Source organism: Larus michahellis, chromosome 6, assembly GCF_964199755.1.
Source record: "Larus michahellis chromosome 6, bLarMic1.1, whole genome shotgun sequence".
Classification (NCBI taxonomy): Eukaryota; Metazoa; Chordata; class Aves; order Charadriiformes; family Laridae; genus Larus; species Larus michahellis.
In genome coordinates, this window is record NC_133901.1 from 58462725 (window position 1) to 58484431 (window position 21707).

Sequence of the window (21707 nt, forward strand, 5' to 3'; positions counted from 1 at the left end):
ATAGATCAGATACCACACTGCATTACTTGAGAAACAAAGCTACCATGCATCACATGTTGTCTCATACTGTGTATATGAAAAGGGGACAAATAAAATCACGTAAAAACTTTGAATCTTCCAAACTTTAAAGTATTTCACCTATAAAAAGATACTACAGTAATTTTTAAGCGAGGAAGGATTTCTGGGGAATAGTAATATTGATTACACAGCTGGAAAAACCATACAAAACCTCTAGCTATATGGGACTTTTTCAAACACAAAAGAAGTCTTCTAAGTTAAACTGAGTCTCAAAATTGTGACCCAGTTTAACACAGTTTGGTTTGTTTGGTTGTTTTTTTTTAAAAAGAGAGAAATTTTAAGGAAAATCTTGCTGGAATTCTGTCAACAGCTAGCAGACAGTTTGGTAGCCCTCATAAAGCAAAGAAAGAAATGGATAATTGGAATAAGTAAAATATAGATAGTTTACCTAGAGGTAGGAAAATTCTAAGACATAATACAAACAGGCTTGGTTTTGGCTTCACCAGCCGCATTCAGTAAGGTTTTTGGTGTGCTGGACAAAGCATATATATTCTAGGAAGGGCACAGTTATAGGATCCATGGAGTCCACCATTCTGCTTGGGGCCATTACAGGGAAAACGCTTTGGGAACTTCTGTTACTTAAACACAGTCTGGTGTGTGCTGGGTTTTGCCTGAGCGTTTCTTTCTAGCAACGTGTTTTTTGAGGTTGTGGGAGCTCTTTGAAAGCTACAGGGCAGACTGAGAGAGAGGGAGGCGTTCTGGGAAAATTTCTTCCTGTATAGACTCTAGTTACTTAATGATTTTCTTTATTAGATCCAAACTAGGCTGGCTTGTCCACACGACTCGCCCTGCAGCAGTATGCCCTGTTGCAGTTTGTGCAGGGATTGTGGGTAGCTTACTCAAAGCTGCCTCTCTACAGAGGAGTCCTGGCTGGGTGAGGTTCTCTTTAGATCGCAGAAGCCGATATGGCTGTATCCTCCTCAGAGCACATACAACACTGTCTAAGAACCTGGCTGGACATCAAAGCCTTTGTGGCAGCCTCAGGTCATCACTAGCTTTACAGAAGTAGGTATGTCGCTCTATGGGGTTCCCTTTTATGTCGGTCCTGATGTTCAGAAAGTTCCATTCATACAAGGAGTATTTTAGAGAGAGTTTGATGAAGAGGTGACAGCTATTGAACTTGTGATGAAGATCGGTGGGAGTCCAGAAAGCAAGCGCATACCTCTGTGAATGGAAAGAAGAACTTGCAGTTGAAGCAGAAGACTAGACTGTCAGTAGAGCTAGAGGACAACTTTTACTCCTGGTTCTCCTCAGGTTTTGGTCTGAGCCTGGCTAAGATGCTCCTTTTCTCCTGAGATACCCTGCAGCTCATTTGCAGGGTGTTGTGGAGTTACGTTATCGTTCCCTAAGCCAACTGAGCCTCAGGGAGAAGACACTAGGTAGTAACACCATGCACACAGCTCTCATCCTGAAAGATGGTCGAGAAAAAATTCAGGGTGATCAGGCAAAAAAGGTGAAGCAAAACACCCCAGAGAATGAATTCTCCCCCAGCTTGCTGGGGAGTGAACATCCCCCAGTCTCAAAGCAGTTCTCAAACTCAAGAGGCCAGAACAGGGACAGCTGCATGTGGGGGCGGGAAGAGAGAGGCAGGAAAACTGCACTGCAAAAACGCAAAATATAGAAAATTGAATGTGAAAAATACGTGAAACATTTTAAATTAACAGAAAATAGGATCCAACAAACAACCAAGAACTTCCAACACTGATAAAACTACCCAGTTGCAAAACCCAACCAGGAGCTAGAACAAAATTATTTTATTAGGTTAAAACCAATTAAGATTAGCTGTATGTTCATTTTAACATGTATGTAAACATTAACAATCCTTAGGCTGCCTATTAATTCGCATGTGGCATATTTACACTATTTATGATATTATGCCCCATGCTGGGACATCCCATTACAGAGTCACGGTAGTGGCTCCATACTTATGGTGAATTCTGCAACTCGTCGCCTCTTTCCTGTTATTCTCTTGCAGAAAGATTACTTTGGGGCAAGAATTTACCATTTGGTTTCAGCCCACAAGGGAATCTCTTTGGGAACTGACAAACTGATTTAAGCAGCTGTGGAATAATTTACTGGGTTTTGTGTTTTATTAAAGGAGAACAAAAGGCTTTGAGAGCTTTTGGTGTTCTATGCAACAACAAGAATGTTTGGCTTAGAAAGCGCCTACTTTTTCTCAGACTTTCCCCTTGCCTCCCATAAGGATCATATTTGATTGCAAATTTGACTGCAACCATTGGTAAGTGCATCTTTCCCAAGATAACATGTCGAATGCAGCCTTTTAAAAACACAGACAGACCTGGGGAGAGAGAAGATGCCAGAGGAACGCAGCCCAAATCAACATTACATGTATATAAACAAAAATAATGCTTAAGTACAAAACATGCTTCAACTGATACCACGTTTCCAGATCCCCAAATGCCTAATAAGGAAATGTTAAGCAACATTATCCCATTTTACAGATAGAAGAACTGAGACGGAAAAGCAGAATATGACAAAGACAAAAGATGTGACAAAATCTGGAGCCATAATTCCTAATCAAATATTCCTCCTGTGAGGCCTCAGTGCTTACTATAAATAAACTATTTCCTCCCAACATTTCAGTTGTAAAAGTAACTTTCGAACTTTTCCACACAAAAGGGATGCTGTGAGTCCAGCCCTGGCCCCGAGAAACACTGGAAGGATTAATTAAGGTTTGCGAAGCACTCAAACTACAGGGGAAACCCCCAGGAGGAAGTCTGGGTTTCCATATTCTGACCAAGCCTTGAAAGGCACGCAATAAATACAGCCCGGGGCAGAGAGCAAACAACACGAATAAAATAAAATATTGAACAGCTGTTCGTTAAGTGAATACTGTTCATCCCACACACCAAACTTTATTTCTGCCTCAGGCTGCAGGGAGTGGGGGGGAATCATTCTGAGGCCCCAATAAAATTTTACTTCAAAGGTTTAAATAGTAGCTAAATTACAAAAAACCGAACTGTTTCTTACAAGGGAAAATACTAGACAACCTTAGCAGGCAGAACTGCAAATCTTATTAATGATTATATGAGAAATACAACTGGTTTAGACGGTACAAAAGGTCTGTGACTGATCAGCTTAACTTTTTTTGCAGAGATGTGATGTCTTACAAGCTATAAAACTGTGTGGGTATCACAACTATTCACTTTTAAAAGAGGGGGAGGGAAGAGGATACATCACTGTTACAAAGAAAGGTCAAAATCCACAGTAAGCAAAGATGGTGAGATCTGCCAAGAACAAGAAACCCAAAAAACCCTGACCTTGCCCGCACAAGCCTCGCTTTTTAGCTCACCTATTTACCGCCACCCACCCAAAAGTAAGCAATGCAAAGGTGATGGCGGGGGGGTGGGGGTGGGAGCTCACAGCGAAGCCACAGGAACAGCCTGTACAGTTTGCTGGGTGCAGGGCGCTGATTTTTGGCTCCTCTCGCAAACTGGTAAGATTTTACTTGCTTGTCGGTATCAGAAAGCAGGGTACCTAGCAGTAAAGCGAGCCTGCGTCCCAATTAGAGAAATGAAAGTAAAGCAGCGCGGGCACCGTGCGCAGAATGACGGAGCCTCGCTCTTCAACTGTTACAACTTCTTTGGAAATTAATGGGGAAGGAGAAAAGTAATGCCCGAAAAACACAATGCAGAGAGCAAGGAAGGAAGAACAGGAACCATGTTAATTAGAAGTAGCTGGACTCCCCTGCACTGCAAACATTAATGCTATTTCATAATATTTCTTATTTTCCTTCCCAGAAATAACACCCTAATATCACTCTTTTTCCCACACTATGTTTTTCCCATTACAAAAATACCAATTTTCCCAAGACTGGTATTCAGATCTATCAGTCATTAATTCCTGTGTCTATTTTTAGAACATACTTGAGAAAACCGCGATTTTATCAAACCTCTAGGAAAAAAAAAATAAAAATCAAGTCAACCTTTTTAGCAATTACAGCAGCCAAATCTTTCAAATTATAATTTCCTGTTGATAAGTGACTAAACTGAAAAATGTCGGTGCAAAAAAACCCAACCTATCGACAAAAAAAAAAATCAACAAAAAGGAGCATTAGGAAATCAACGCAGTATTTGATCTCCCCTCTTTTTTTGCTGCTGAAAGCCACATGGCATGCATAGTATTTTTAACCGAGGAGTCTCATTTCAAATATATGCCGAGGAATCTTATTTCAAACATACACTAAATAAGGAGGGGAGTAATAAAACAGGCAGTCCCTTACTCTAATTTTATCCGTCTCCCTCCTCTTCTTTCCTTGATGCAGTGAAACTTTAAATCCAACACCAAACCCTGTCCGTCTCTCTCTCTCTCTTTTTTTTTTTTTGTAAACAGTGATCAACATTTTCCTAAATGACCCCCGAAAGGACCTACTTCGAAACTACTCATTAGTAACAGCCACGTTTGCAATATTAACCTGGATGCGGCTGTTTATTAAGATCTTTTAAAGGGTTTAGAATGAAGACACACTGCCGGTGTACAGGGAGCACAGAAGGGGTAATTTAAAACCCATGTTTTTCCTCCCCCTCGCTGAAAACATGCCCAGCATTGTGCAGCTGTGCTGCCAGCTTCATCACTCCCTCCATCTCCACTCTTGCTAATTAAAAGGTTGATCACAGAACAATGCTCTTCTCATTAATTTCGGCTTTCTGATTGGGCAGGATTCCCGCTCGCTCCGCCTGATCTTTTCCACACTGCTGAAGTTAATGTGACAGGAGCCCGAAGATGGATTACCCGCTGCCATATTGCCCATCACCTCCAATCAGCAGCTATCTGGGTAAACTGATTGTTCTAATTTGCTCTCATTATTTTTACAATATCAGGAGAAAATAACGCACACCGCTCACTGTCAAAGCCGTGAAAATCAGCCATTAGTTAAATCCAGACACTGAGTGGCTTTATTAGAAGCGCTGCAGTTTATTGATGCAGCATCAGTAAACTAAGATAATACCTGCCCTCTTTAAACACACTTTTTGGGGCATATTTATGTTGAAAGAAAATATTTATTAGGATACTTTTGGCCACGCTCGCCGTCTCAGCCTGTTATCTTGATACGCTGGCAGACAACGAAGATTAAGAACAATAGAGGCTTGACTTCCACATAAAGAAGGGCAAAATATGCAGCATTATCCTCACGGCAGCCTGCCTGCGCATCTCTGCTTCTATTTTACAGTTTAAATAAAAATCATCTCAGAACTAATGGCAGGTGAATATGTAAATACACCCCAAAATCGCACAAAATACAGTACTACCGTAAAGGCAAACACCGTACAGACATAATTGTGTGAGCTGTATGTGCAAGGTCAAGCATTTAGTTTTGGGTTTATTTATTTTTTTTTTGCTAAGTAAAGAAGCCTGCATAGCCCAGCATCAAAACACGGGGACTGAGAGCAGGAGCTCCAAAGGATACGGGAAACTGTTTTGTACGGCTGGGAACTATTTTTTCCCCCTACGAAAAGGCATTGTGCTGCTACAACTTGGGAATGAGTCAGAACAGAAATGTCACTCCACGCTGAAGCCTCACAGAATCCCATAGCTAAGAAATGAATAAAGTATTGCTAGCGGTATGAAGTCGGGCATTTTTACACCGCAGCTGTGGTAAGAACGACACTGAAAATCCTAGACAGTTTCTATGCTGTATATAAAGGGACCGACGCTGTTTTGCCTGCTGCCTATCTGCATCTTAGCAAAGGGAAATGCTAAATAGAGGGATTAACAGAAATATGATATCTTAAATCTTGCTAAACATAAACCTCAAACTGGTGTCTACGATGCTGTAACTTGCAATGTGCTCTAAGACTGACAGGCAGAGCGCAGCAGACTGATTTTACTTTTAAATAATATCTAAATTAGATTAGTTCTTTGTGTAGATCTGCATGAACCAGGGGGGACATTCATCATTGTGCCAAAAAAGTTAAATTCACTGGGGTACGCTCAAAGTGAATGGTTCTAGACCTACGTTTTATCTCTCAGACACATCATCAAGATGCTGTGCCAATACGCATGAAGCCAGCTAGGAGCTGCAAGAAAGACAACGGGAGAGTAACTGGATACCAGAAAAGGTTTATTTTTCCCTTTGTAGATTATGAATTGCTTGGGACAGGATCCGTGGCTTCTCTATCTTGTAAGCACAGAGCATCCCTTTCAACACTTGAGCTTCTTTTTTAATATTTAATGGCTTAAATACAAGGAAGGGTATCCTCCTCCCTCCCCCTCCAAAACAGATGTAATTCTAGTTCCCCCTCCTCCCCCTGCTGTAATTTAAAATGCCACGATTTTCGTTACTGCTTTTTAGTATTTTTAAATCCTCATCAGCTAGAGCCTTGTGTTTGGGGCTTGATTTTTCCCTCCCTCCTAGAAAAGCCTCCTCCCAGCTTTGTTTGCTATCTCTTTTGACCCTTGCTAATGGTTTTCTCTTGGAGGGGCGTGCCATGCTTTTCTCCTTAAAATTCCTGCACTGAAAGACTGCACCACACCACACTCCACAAAACGTGCTGATGGCACAAATTACAAGCCCCCAGCCGAACACTCCAGCCCCCACCATTCGGGCAGATTTATGTGGGCTCTTGCCGACGTTATTACAAGTCAGAGTTTATTGGGAAATTGTTACATTATGCGGAGTGTCTAACAAATTGCTTATGCTGCTATAATTGGATTACAACAGCCGCTTGCTCCCACCGGTAAGATTAGGCAAGTAGGACTCCTGCCGATCTCTGAGCGTTAGCAGTAATTTTATTTGCCTTGCCTCTCTCTTTCCTAACAACATGCCTCTTTCCCTGCCAGCTGTCTGCTGAAAAGGCACAGGCTTGTTCCTTGGCCCTAACAATGCAATTACAGCCCTGCAGATCGCACTGTTTGTGCATTAAGTACAGAGCCAAAACGAGGCGAATTGATCGTTTGACTTTTGGAGGAGCCGTGTGATCCCTGCGTGCGGGAGATCCGCCACGCACCAGCGCCCGCCGCCGCAGCGCCCGCCCCGCCACCGACTTGCTCCACGCCGTTTCCCCTCCCCTGCCCACTCCCCCCCGAACGGCAAAGACGGCGGAGCCTACCCCCAATGGTAACCCCCATCCGTCTACGAAAAAATGGGCTCCTTTTTAGCAGCTCTCTTGCTAGGCTAAACTCCGAACTCGCTCTGCCTTCTGAAACGTGATGCTTGCCCACGCCAATGGCTTCCCTGCAGCGGGCTCCACTATGAAACGATTATTCCAGCGTTTCACGCAAGCTTTAGCGCAAGAATTGAATGTATTTTTCACACAACTTTGTCAATTCTTGCATTTGAAGAACACCGAAAACATATCTAATTAATGTCACGTTAATGGCATCTGTATTCTCCACCATCTGAGGGTGCTGCCACTGCAGGTGACTACTTAAGAAGCGATGCTTCTCTTCGTGTTTGCCACCATTTACCACTAAAGCCACCAATGATTTGGATTCCAAACTGTTTCACATTTCCAGCACAAAAGATCCCAAAGTACTTTATAAGTGCAGGTCCAGTTCGCTTCATAACTCTCATCCTGGTGAACACTCCTGACAGGCTCAACGTGACGGGACTTGAATGAAGACCTCAGGCTGTAATTCTTTATGCAGAGTATCAATCACCAAACCAGCAAACACTTGGGGTGCAACTACAGCATGTGACACTACACACAACACAGGTGCAGGGGAATTTGATTAAGGATGCCAGGTCAAGTTCGAAATTTTAAAAGACTCTTCTATTACACGTTCACTGCCTGTATACTGAGAGGATCTCAGGATGATTCAATTTAGAAGGGACCTCGGGAGTTCTCCAGGCCAACCTTCTGCTCAAAGCAGGGTGCGTTACACGGTCAGACCATGTAGTTCAGGGCTTCATCTAGTGTGGCCTTGAAAACCTCCAAGGATGGAGGCTGCAGAGCCTCCACATGCAACCTGTTCCAGTTGACTGTCATCACCATGAAAGTTTTTCCTTAAAACCAGTCAAACCTGAGAAGGAGTTTCTAAGATCTGTGTGGGAGCCCTTCCAGTATTTACTGATCTCAACTTCACGGGTAACACAACTTGCTCTCTCAAGATTCCAAACCCAGGGCTCCAAAAAGTAGAAACATCTCCATCGAGTTGACCAAACTTTGGAAATGATTCTTCATATCCAGATTTTGCATAACACCTGACTGACCATCCTTACTGTAGAGCTTTGAGAACTGATCTCCCAAATACACTTAGAGACCCTCAGCTATAAAGCAATTTATGAGTTAACTATTATATTACTATTTCTTCAAAGTCTCTTTGCATTTAAAAAAAACACCAAGTGTAATTCTTTCTTAATTTGTGGCTTCACTGACATGCAAAGTAATTTTGGGTGGTAAGAGAAGCAGAAATGACAACCACTCCACAGTGTTTGCGTAACTGAAGACTAAAGAAGCCTGTTTACATGTAGTTTAACACTCAAAAGAAACTCTGAACAGCTGAAATGCCTTATAAATAGCTCAGACCCAGAGGAAGTGCAAACGTCTGCATTGTGAATTGTAGATCTTAATTACAGACAATGGCTGGTACAGCAAGTAGCACAGAAAAAAAAAAAGTGAAACAGTTGCACTGTTCATGGTTGGCAATAATTCTTCAGGAAAATATTTACTATCAATCAGTTATGAGAAAAGGGACTCTGCGCTCATAAAACAGCACGTTGCTTCTCATACCAGGACCATTTTGCTTCAGCATAATCTGAATTTAAACAGCTTGTTTCCTGCGGATATAATTTTGGAAATAAATAAAACAAGTCTATCAAAATCTGGAGAATGTGTATGGTGGGGTGGGGGGAGCAGGAATATCACATTTCTTTGTCAGTCATTTGCGAAGAGGTTATTAGACCGAGGGGAAGCTAAAGCATAAAGACTATCTTGACCTAAATAAAAAATAAAAAATGAGAAATCACAATTAAGATAAAAGTAGACATATGACTAAGAAAGGAAGATCATCATTAGGTGCAAGCTTTTAGATAAAACTCCAATGCTGTTTTCTACTTGTGCTATCTAAATACTGATAATTCACAGTTTCAAAGCACCTTTTGAACATTAAGTAATCCCAGCAATGTCCCTGCAATACCCACCATTCACACAACCCTCTTTTTACAGAGAGAATACCTACAACAGAAGGCTAAAAGGACATGCTTAAATCTCTATTAGCCAGTGGCTGAGGCAGCATTTATCCAGTCTGCAATGGCCTCAAAAACTGTCGTCCCAGAGAAAGGTATATCCAAGCCACAAAAAGGGACACGGCTACCGAGGGGTTTGGAGCTGGAAGCATGTCCACTGACAGCCCCTCTGCATCATCACACAGAAGCTTAATACTAAAAATTAAGGTATGGAGGAACATACTTTCTCATTAAAACAGCGGAATGAGTATCAGAAACCGAATGTAGCTAGTCAAATAATATTTGTTGATGATTAACTTGCTCTTATTTCAATCTCAAGGACTGGAAAGGCTTCAAAAACACTGGAAAACTACACATTATCTGAAGATATACCGACCCAGTGGTGTATCACAGCAGAACTCTGAGTTGGTTGTGCTGTTCATGCAAAGTAAATGCAGGGACACTCTCAGGAAAGAGGAGCCATCAATCTGTGACATAAAGGGACTTGAGAGTACAAGAGGGACGCTCTTCAGATCAATTTGTCCTACTGCCAACTGGAACATTCAGCCTGGAACCCTAAATGTTTGTTTATTAAAGAGTACTCGTGGCTTCTCCTTTGAATTCATATAAAAATTCTGAGCTCAATGTTACTGTTGTGCAGACTATTTTTATTCTAAAAATTCAGAAGTAGCGATGCAGAAAGAACTGACAAAGGAAGGGAGATTTCAATTACCAGCTACTTCCACCATTCCTTGCTTTAGCTGAATCATCCTTGATTGTAAAATGTGTAGCTATAGCTAAATAACAATATGCATCTTTGAAAGAAAATTTCACATAGCATACTTGAAGTGCCAAGCCCTGTTCTGTGTTGCCAGAACTGAGCCGAACACAGCTCTGTCCCCCTGTCCGCTACAAACAGCTTGCCAAGCGGGCAGAACATCACTGCATGCTTAAGCTGGACTTTTCATTCACGGGTCAAAAAAAGCATCACACAGTTAAATTTTCACATCTCTGCAAGGAGAGTATTATTCAGTTCCCTTAATGAAGATGAATAAGAAAAGCCATCACGTCTGCAGACAACAAAATGACGGCGTTAAAGGGTATAAACCCTTTCTAGATTCCTAGTTCAAAACTGCAATCATTGCAGCATGCACTTTTAAAAGTGTGATGAACAGCAATCAAACATTCCCTAGAAGACAAAACATGCTTAAAAAAGACCCTGAGAAGTCCCTTGGTTTGGCGGTACCATAAAAAGCAGGACCAATTATCACATGTAGGTAGCAAAGAGTAGCCTGAAAACAGAAGTCTAATTTTTCAAGGGTGCTGTGCTTGACAGTATTTTCCTTCCTCCAATTTCACTTATCCCAGATAAAGAAAGAGGCAGAGAACCCCTCCCAGCTGCTGCTGCTGAGTTCAGAACTAAGAAGAAACCCAGGGATGCTGTATGCCGTTTAGAAGGTGTCTCTGTGCTGTCTCTGGCAGGTATGCCATAGGGTGCCTATCTCTGGTACATGTAGGAAAGAATTCAGCGTGCAAAATGAAACTGAGAACGCTTCTTTATGTAGCAGACACAGACGAACTAGAACTGACTGCAGGAGTTAATAAACAGTAAAGACCTATCTAATGAATACAGGAAATGGGTACTGACTGTAAACTCTGCGAGATCAGCTGTGCACCAGTCTCTTGCTGGGAAAGAAAAAGGCACTTTGAATCAGAGGGATATTTCCATGATCCAGGGAAGTGCAAAATCTAACGGACTCCAAGTGAACAGCTAAACTCAAACCTAATGCAGCCCACATGATGAAAGGGTGAAAAGGTAAGACCTCTGTTTGAAAACAGGAATATATATAATCCATCCAAGCAAAGGCTCAGCCAAGGTGACTGGAGACACATCAGAGCATCCCCTACTGCACAGCAAGTAGAAAGTATGAAGGTCACCACAGAAAGTAAACGGTCCCGGATGCAGAACAGAAGAGAAACTTGTTTGCACACCCAGGAGCATCACAAGAATCCTAGTGACATACCAGATGCCAGGGGATTTTTAACTGTGCCCCTCTCTAATTGAGGATGAAGCACACACCAACACCATTATCTGGCCTGAAGATACTGGCTTACAAAATATGGAACAAACAATAGGAACAGATGCTCATTTGGCCAGATTTCAATAAGCCTCATTAAAACCAAACACCCTGTCCTGGGAGCTCAGGTTCATGCTACATTTCTACCTTATTTAAGCACCTAGCACCAATTCCTGACAAAGCTGTCCACTTGTGGTCGCACACCAGTAGAATCGTAAAAAGAAATCCTCTCACAGACATTTTTTGGTTTCTACAAACAAGAGGATTTTATGTGTGTATGTTTATAAAAACATAATTAGGGATTGCATTTCCTTTTTAAAGACATCAGGTTAAATATACATCAGACCTGTTGATCACTCAAATGCAATTGGCCAAAGGATGCCAAAAGGTTAATGGAGAAACTCCTGAGGATGGAAGAGAAGCAATGTTACAGATCACGCAGGTGACATCTGTGCATCACGATATATAATTTTTAATTCAAGATCCCGTCTCCCTAGTCAAAACATTAAATTCTTGAAACAATTTCTACTGCTCCTTATTTGCTTCTACCCAAATATACCCAAGTCCTATCAATGGAGTTTCAGAGGGCAAATACCAGAAAAGCACTACTAAGAACAAAATACAAAGATTCATCAGAATGTGATATTATAGTTTTGTTTTTAAATGCCTGAATAAAACTAGATAACCCATAGGTTTGCAAAAGCCACGGAGCACCTGGCTGCACAGTGAACATAACATTGTATTCAAGACCAGGCAGACAAGGTTTCCTAACTAACACACACTTCCATGAGTGGTGAAAAAGACAGTAGCCCTATCCTACCCTCCATACTTGAAAATGCATATATGTTTATTATAAACCTCTTTTCCCTCCATTTTAGAAAGAATGCCAGTTGCTAGGTTGGTAAGTTACACCTGACTGTCCTGTATGGAAGCATTCCTTCACAAGAAAGCTTGATGGATGGACAGTGCTTCAGTCTGAAAAAAGGTATCTCAATATTGATGTGTGTGGCCTCAAGGGAAGCTGCATGTCATTCTTTGAACAAACTTTTGAAACATCAAGCACATGATCAGCAAATGGCATTAATACAGTCTTAAAAGAGCACAATTTTCTTTTTTGCAAGTAGGTGCAGAATCAGAAATTCCAGTTTTGGAAAAAACATCGCCCCTTGCTGACTGACTGACACTTCTGACAAGCTTGTGACAATGCTGACTGTGGCCCCCAGTTAGGGCTAATACCGCACTGCAGAATCAGAAAAAATAAATCATGATTTCCAAAGTAATCCTTTTTTGTCCTTCAACGCCAGTTTAAAAAAAATTGAAACCCCTTTTCCAAAAGTGCTACAGATAAAGAAACCCACAGTTATACTTTCCAGTCTTCACCCTCCTAACAAAACATTTTAAAGTCCAAGGCTGTATCCTGCATCAATCATGGAGGATAAAACTTGCCATGTGCATAAAGCTAGGTGAAGGCCTCTGAACTCCTTAAATCCCATTTAAGCCCTTCACCTAGGGAATATTTAACAGTTGTGCCATTTGCCTATGCCATCACTGAGCCATCCGAATTTAGCTAACTGGATTTATAAATGCTTCAACACTTCTGGAATTTGAAAGACAAGCTTTCTTAGAACCTATTTCATTTTGGTTTGTAGCTGGAAAGGCAAAGGAACGGAGTACAATAGCCAGGCGAGCTAGTAAAGGAGGAATTATATCCCTAGAAAAGTCCTTATGTTTTTGTATACGTGTATGTGTGTGTGTGTATGCATGTATATACGGTTTTTTTCATATATATATGTGTGATGGCAGATTGTCTTATAGCATATATACATATATATTGTCCTATGGCATACAGAGACTCAATACTTTAAAATACGTGCTTTTTCATCTGAGGGTGATGGTTCAAATTCATCCTCAATAACATGAAACAAGTCTTGCTGTTCCTGCCTTGAGCCCTACCCACACCTCTTACCAGGATCCCACTGAAACACAGTTTTAGGAGAGTTTATTATTCGGGGCATTAGGATGTTAAAGTTATGTCATTGCAGTTAAAAGAGGCATCACATAAATTAGCTTTATGCGTTTATTAGTTCCTGCACATCCTTGCTCCTTAGTAAGATGACCAGGTCAGACAAAATGCTATAAAGCAAGATGGGGCTGAATGGCTTTACTCCAGCTAGCTTGCTGTGAGCTGCTTCATGGCATCAGAATGATGCGGTACGCCAATATGATTCAGTAAGAGTTGTTCTGGTGCTTTTCTCAAAGGGTTTCACCTACTTTGTATTGTAAAGTGCCTTAGTGTGCGATACCAGTTGTCGTAAGCTAACAACGGAGGTGTTGGTATTAAATATTAGCACTTTGTACCAAGATCGGTAGCTTCCCTCAGAAGTGCTTCTCCACTGGAAGGTAACCTGGCATGCCGAGCAGAGTTTACGAGTGCTAAGCTACCTGCGAGCACCATGACAAACTTTTACGATGGCCAGTTCCCTGGCAGGAAACAAAAGTAATGGGACATCCAAATTTCAACAGCAAAATCCTAGAAAAGATTTAGTCAGGAAATTATCTTTAAAGGTCAATACAAAAATGGGCCCCAAAGGGACAAGGCACCTTTAACAACCATTCAAAATATGGGGAAAAAAAGGACTTCGAGAAGATCAAGGAATAAATAACCGAAAGAGAAAACAGGCTTTTGAGTGGCCAGGTTTGTGGTGACAGAGGAGCAACAAAATGCCAGCTGGTTTCGGTAACAGATGGCTGCGTGCACTGATCTGTCCTGCATGCCCATTCTGAACTTCCTCTCAGTGGAAATACGAAGCTCGCACAAGGCTAAACGCATCCTTCGCGCAGCCTTTCTCTACATGCTGCATCACAGTTCAAATGTTTTCCATTCACAAGCAGCCCTACGTGTATGTCATTTTACTCTAGTTACGCTGAATTTTAAGAAAAGAGGGTGGCTAATGGCACCTCATCTTTTCCGATCGCATTTACTACAATTCTCAAGGATTTACTTTTCTCTGATGGGCTAATATATCCATTTTCTCACCATATCTCCCCTCCTCCCTTTCCCTTAAATACATCCTTCACTGTATTTTAATTGAAAGGTCCTTGTTTTTGCACCTTCCCTCTGGTAGCTAAGAAAGGGAACCATGATACAAAGAGCTCTCATGCAGTATTTTTAGCATATATCTAGACATTTATCATTTGAAGTGGCCACAGCTAATTACATGGCAGGTATAGGTCATCCCACTGGAAAAGCCTATTACTTGTATAACAGAATGAACCCTTCAATCCTAGATAGCTCAGGACTCAAGTAAATTCATTTCCAACATGGAAAAACCGCAAGTCTGAAAACTACACTGAAGGACAGAAAAACCTGCCCAAAATACTGGCTTTCTGTTTAAATATTTTTTTCTAACTGCAATTTTTAACAAGAACTTTTTTTTGATTAACAATGAACAATCTGCTAAAAAACCCTCAAAACCAAAGCCGTTCTCTTACTTACTTTGGCCACACAATTTTCAGTCTTCATAGCAGTGCTTCCTAGACATACTGTTTCCTGGTTTAAGCACAGTCTGGCACAGCTGTTGTAGGTCTGCAGAAAGATTAAAATGGTTATGAATAGAAGAACACGATTTTCTTCCAGGCACCACATTTTTGGCACAGGGACTCACAACAACTCTACTACATTTCCTTTTTCCTAAAGTGTAAACGTTTCGAACCAAAATAAACTAGTTTACAGCAAAAGCCTATGTTGAGGGCATGCATGTCCTCTGAGAAGCTACGTACAATTTTATAGTTCTGAGATACAAAGGGAAAAAAAGAAGATTTTTCTCCTCTTTTCCTTTTCCTTTGAAAAAGGAAAAACAAAATCTCATCTCGGTTGTTTGGTCTTTCACAAAACGCTGCGTAACTGACCAACTAAAGCAAGGTGATTTCTCCATATTAGTTATCACAGTGTATGTCAAATGTTAATAAACATCCCCTCTCTTAATCAGGTAAAAATACATGGGGACAGTATGAAGGTTATAATCAAAAGGGAGCAAATGCAGACCACATCTCACTTGTTGCATTAAATCTTCCTAATTTCGGAAAGCTTTTTCTTTTAAAGTAGAATGTCCTTTTTCTTTAACTCATATGCTGTCCTGCCCAGGGGACCCTCAGCGGGGGCCGCAGACTTTGGAGTCTTTGCAGAACACATTATTCACACTCTCTCCCTTTTTTAAGGGCAGCATATGAACAGTACTTACGAAGCGTGTTTAAAATTATACTTTGGTTGATTTGGCTGTTTAAACTAAGATGCCTGAAGAACTCAGGAGTTTCTTAATGGAGGCTCCCCCCCCTACTTTCAACACCTTTTTAATTACTACTTGATTAAGCTCACATTTTCTAGTAGTAGAAAGAGTATAGTCGCACCTAACAGCTCCAGTATTGGATTAAAACCCCAGTGCCTGTCGCCATTTACAGAAAACTGCTCCCAAGCAAAAGTGGCAGCCCAAAAGCAAGCACAAACTTGCTTTGTTGCAAGAGAAGTAAGTGGACCGCAGAGAAGATGTTGCTACCTCAAATAGTTGTGTGGGGAAAACCCAAGAAGCATGTTGAAAGAGAATGAAATTAAACTTGCTACTAAGACATTTCCAAGAGCACTAAGTAAAACATACTAACATTCATGATATTTTTAAGATTGCCTTAAGGGGAGGACGCACAAAGATTCGTAGTGAACTGCCCGTCAGTTCTCTCCCTGTAATATTTGCTGGCAATCTCTGAAGATCCTTCTTTCAGGGCTTGTTATAGATTTCTATTTGCTTGATTTGAAACTAATTCAACCCCAAACCTGCCAATAGGTTACAAAACCTGCGGGCACCGCTGGCAAGCTACAGGCTCCTAAACCTCTCCCCCTGTTCCAGAGCTTCATCATCACAGCCAGATGCCCTCAGCGCCAGGCACCAGCAAATCATCTCCCCTTTTTGCCCCCCTGCCACAGGCCTGACCCTGCAAAAGATGCAGCCAGTAGTAACACACAAACCAGCAGAGGAACATATTGCAAAGGACGTCCGAGGCGAAAATGCAGAGATTAAAAAGGAGTCATGCTGAGCGATAGGAGATACACCCACAAAGCCAGTGCTCCTGACAGTCTCCAGCTCAGGAGGATAGTAAGCATCAACCGATGGAAACTGAGTGTTCACAATCAGTTTATAACATTATTCAGCTAAGCTCTTATGTTCCTTATTAAACGCTCCTTATTGCCCACCACGGGAAATCAGTATACTGGCTCAGGTGGATCTGTACTGGCTCAGCACAGTACAGACACTCTTGGAGAAATTCAGGGAATCACAGTCCTTTCCACCTTACTTCTTTACAAGACCCCCTTTAAAGTTCACCATGAAACAGAAACAAAAAGGAGCACAGAAGCCCCATCCTCTCCATTGCTTCAGCAGTTCACGTTTTCTTTCTCATTGAGCTCTCTAACCAGAAAACAATCAGTGACAGACAGGAATGCAGAATATCCTGGCTCCAGCAGATCTCCTTACAAGTCGTAACATCGATATCTGCTGCGACTAGCAGCCAGCTAGCAACTTCTGACTCTGGATCCAGAAGGAGAAATTGAAAAATTCAAACACACAAATCCTTTCAAAGTGCCGTGCAATGAACAGAGTGCATCTTTCAACAGGGGAGGTTCAGATTCAAACTGGGATTAGGCCATGAGCAAACAGAAGTCTGATGGACTCAACTTAGCCTCTTGCAAATATTTGCCAACATCATAAACCCATCACTCTGGTATGCACAGAACTTTCCGCTCAGAAGAAAGATCAGAATGGCATAAACTATTATAAATTGTGGCTTAGATGTAAGCGGCCCAACTGGTGGACAGAAAGTTGACACCATCTGCTTTGCACTGATGTTCAGACAATACCACGCAAACTTAATTTTATAAGCATCATGTTAGTTAAATTCAACCAGATTCTCAAGGTGAAAAAGCATGAAGAGTTGATAAGATTCTTTGTTCAGTATGTACATTTGTGTAATTTAACCCATTTATCATAAATCTGTGATTTCTTTCATTTGCAATTTAATTCCTAGAATTGCAGTAGCAGTATTTCTGCACAACTTATCTGCTACATACGGTAAATTTTATGAGGAGCCCTGACTCACGGAAAGCTACTACTAACTTGACTTTGAAGATGAAAAGCTCAGCCACAAAAACATTTACTAAAAGCAACTAAGGAAGCCTGCGGCTCCATGAACTGAACCATGAACTGAACTCGGATCTTGTCAGGCTTTTTTCTCCCAAGACAGGTATGCGCAAACCTTGGTAGCAAGCCAGCTTTTTAAAAGCCGTGCTTACAACAGGCTTCCTCTCACATTTACAAGTGGGAAAGAGCAGACAATCCAAATACACAATATGAAACACTAAATGCTAAATCTCAAAATCCTAGAACTTTCTGAGAAGGAAGCATGCTCACTATGTCACTGTTCAAAAGTTGTGTGCATGTCAATTATTCGAATCTACTGCTTAATTTTTATTATTTTCATACACACATTACATCTCAGTGTGAACAGCATCAATAACTTGTTCATCAAATCCCACAATACCAGGACTAGTGACACTTGATGGAACTGCTATAGTATAAATTTAAAGCAGATAAAATGAAACACTTCTTCACTGAGAAGGCAGTGAACTTCTGGAGCTTGCTGCCCCAGGACACTGTGGAGAAAAACAACATCAGCAAGAGGAAAAAGGGGTTAAACAAACTCATGGAGAGCAGGTCCATAGAGAACTCGGCTGAGATATCCCCTGGACATCCCTAGCGCAACAGCAGGAGATGCTGCAGGAGCAGGAGGGGAACGGAGCACAGAGAGCGTGGCCAGACCCATTTGCTCTCATTCAACAGCATCTTCCACTGACAGTGCTGGAGTCGGCACTGGATGAGCAGACTCTGGGTCTGACCGACCTGGACATTCCCGTGCTATTAATACCTCTCTGCCCTTTGACAACTTGCCAACCATACTTAAATTCCTCCTTCTCAAGCTTTTCAGCCACACAAAGGAGACAAGAACATACTTTTACTGTGAGAATCAACTTTTACACATTAATTCTATTACGTTAAGATCTATGTAAGTGCCAAATTACCAGACGACCATGTAGTCCTTCAGCAGCTCTTTGTTTCTCAATAGAAGTAGTGGGGATTAAAGAAAACTGAAAGGAGTGTGTATAATAGGTTCAAACCATCAGGATGTAGATTTAAGATTAAAACATAGTCATCTTCAGTTCAACATCCATTACTATGTTTGCAAAGTGACAAAGTTCTTCTGTTCTTATTTTCACATTCTCACAGAAGAATGCATTATTAGCCTTGTGGGATGAATAAAAAGGGTAAAGAAGATTCATGTGCATGTTCTACAATATGTTTTAAAAGGTTTCAAGCAAAAAGGCAGATGTAAGCCTAGTTCTCCCTTAAAGTCCAGGGGAAAAAAAAAGAGGTAATGTCACTATACTTAATAGGTCTCAATGGAAACGTATTGATGATGTTGCAAAGAAGCTGCACCTGGCTTGCGAAGTCAAGTCACAAGAAGCTGGGAGAACGTATTGTGAAGGTAGCACTATACAGCTGCCCTCTTCTGAAGTTCCTCTGTAGGCAGCAGTTACTGGCTATTGTGAGACATATGGTTACTGCTGGACATGGATTTTATCTGATATTGTTATATTTGTGTTCGTACGCTAAGAGTTACTAGTGAAAAGACCTAACTGAAAGCAGACTGACTGTCATATCATCAAGTAATAACGCAGAGCCCTACACTTTAGGTGAAACATTTGATGGTGTCTCTCTCATGCTACACCGCAACATCAGAGAACCTCCTTTCATTCATTCCAATGCCTGTGGGAACACTGATTAACCTAGAAGAGAACCAAGAAAATCAAAACCAGAACCAAGCCTCAGAAAAGCAAACTTCGCACGCTCACCTTTAAAGCTCGATCCTTTTACAAATTTCATCTAATTTGCACCAAAACTGTTCAAGTTCCTCCTCACCTTTCATCAAGGTAAGAGGTTTCTTCGCCAAGGAAAAGCAGACTGAAATGGTAGCCTGGTTCAACGCCACAGGCAGATAGCTTTGCGTTGGAGTGCTTTAATATGTTTTTATATTGCATATAAAGCATGCAAACATAAACCAGTTTGTTGAAAACTACCTTCTTTGTGGAAGCTGGCTGTAATTCTGAACAAGTTTTCAATTTTCGCACTGCTGCTAGGGTAAAACATTTTAAAGAGTTTAATTTTTACAGTGGCTTCAATGACACGAGATTATCTAACAAAGTAATGGTTAATCAATAGAGGGTTTAGTTGTCAGGTGAAACATATAACACAGTAAAAGGGATTGATTGCAAGGCTCCTCCTTATTTACTGGGAGGTATATATTTAAAATGACACAAACTTGTTACCAAGCTGCATTCCTGTAACCTTGCAAAAGCTGTTTGAGAACAGTGTTAAGCAGCCCTATAGCAAAACAAGCTCTAATGAAAAAAAAAAAAAAAGAAAACCCAAACAAAAAAACCACTACAAATATATGGCAGCACCAAATCATGTCAGAAGCAGGGGAACCACAAAGCTGTATTCACTCTCAGCCAAAGGCTTAAAATGCCACAGAGACGCTAGACTATGGTTCACTAAAGATAGAGCTGTATCTGATCTCATTCCGTAAGTATCTTTGGTTACATTTTTCTTTTTAAAGAAAGTGCGATGCTGCTCTTTGACATAAACACATAAACATTTCCACTCTTGCCGGTGCAGCTCCGGACAAACACTGAATGCCAACCTGAAGCCTCGAACCCCAGGCAGAACTAACTCCAAGTGTGTGTGTTTGTGTGTGTGCGCAGCCTTTCCGCCAACTGAAATCCATTTCTTTGGCCATTTATTCCGAGAATCCCCAGTCCCTGAACAAAACTCCACTTTTTAATAGAAGCTGCAACCCAGGAGTTCAATAAGATTTCCCCCCCCAATAGTTAATAATTACATGATTTATCAGAGAAAGATAACACTAATAAAAACACAGCAAAAAGACAAAACCCATACCCTCCCTTCAAGTCATTTTCAAGGATAAGGTTATTAAACTGTTCTTTTTGAACAAGGGCTTTTGTAGCTAAGCACAAATTGCCAAACGGTTAGAAAAAAGTTATTAGGCTCAGAAGAATTCAGCAGAAGTGGGAAGTTATATAAACAAATCACTCCAGCAGATTTGGAAAGATCGCTTTCATCTTACTTAGAGTCTTAGGAGACTTGCATTAATTACCCTTTAAAGGTCTTTCACATGGACTATTTAAAATAAATGCAATTTATTTATTTATTTCAAATGAGGTGCTTCTTCTGAAAGAATTAAGTAATCTCAACAAATTTAAAAACGTTTTTATAAACAGGTAATTAAAAAGAAGACTAGAATTAAGTCAAGCTGTAAAACATTACCCAGGATTCGCCGCGATTATATCCTTAAGATGAAATTTTTGTTATCCCCAGCCCAGCCTTGGGAAGGCTAGTCTCCATGGAAAGTCGTAAGACAAAATAAAGACTAGCCAAACAAAAAACTAGATCATTTACAGGATTTTCCCTAAAGCACAGTTTGTCATATTGCAATTACACCTTGCCGACTGCGAAAGCCAGAGTCCTTAATATTGCCACTAGAGGGAAGACGTGTCTCAACACATGGCAATGGTAGTTGGGGAGTGGGTTTTCTTGAGCAATTACCATAACAAAGCTCCCTTGGCTGTGTGTACCTTCTAATTACTCAGTACAATTAAAATGACTTACCTAAAACAAACAGCAAAAAAAAGAGGCCCCTAAAACAAAAAACCCCAAGACAATACAAACAAAAAGCCTTACTCCAATCTGCCTATTATCTGAAATTACATTAAAGCTGAAGATCTTTTTTCCTCATCCATCAAATGCACAGGGGAGGAAACAAAAAAAGGAGTATGCCACAATGCCCAAACACCACGGGGTTGTTCAGCGACGTAAAAGCATTAAAACAAACAAAAACAAAGAGCAAGGAGAACTAGATCTCTTGTTAAAGAAAAGGCGGGGGGGGGTGGGGGGAGAGAGAGAAAAAGGAAATGTCGTGGTATTTAGCCATCTGGTAGCTGCTTGAAAACAAATTGTCCTCAAAAGAGCAGAAATACAGTATGTCTTCTCTCAGTTCACTGGCTTATGAATCAAGACTTTCCCCCCCCCCCTTTTTTTTTAAATACAGGCATTGTAACGTTATACTTCTGTGCTGCTGCTTTCACTTCCCTCTTGTCCCACAGTGCAAAGATAACCATGGTCATCCCAATCAGATCTGGTTATTCCAACTTGGATGCATTATTCGCAGTCTTTCGGGATACATCTTGTTGGGCCCATTGTTCAAAATCCCTCAGGATATTTTTTTTTTTTTTCCCTGACAGCTAC

At 41.1% G+C, this 21707-nt stretch overlaps 1 protein-coding gene across 14 annotated transcripts in view; it reads right to left on the bottom strand.

Annotated features, from left to right (window-relative positions):
• BTRC (beta-transducin repeat containing E3 ubiquitin protein ligase) overlaps positions 1 to 21707 on the bottom strand; it is a 118679-nt gene that overhangs the window by 41944 nt on the left and 55028 nt on the right. For 11 of the 14 annotated variants that reach the window (XM_074590120.1, XM_074590123.1, XM_074590118.1 and 8 more), the window contains one exon: positions 14780 to 14869. The exons of the other annotated variants lie outside the window; for them this stretch is intronic. In XM_074590120.1, the coding sequence (XP_074446221.1) occupies positions 14780 to 14869 (90 nt within the window). The remainder of the gene's footprint in view (positions 1 to 14779; positions 14870 to 21707) is intronic. 14 annotated transcript variants of the gene reach the window in all.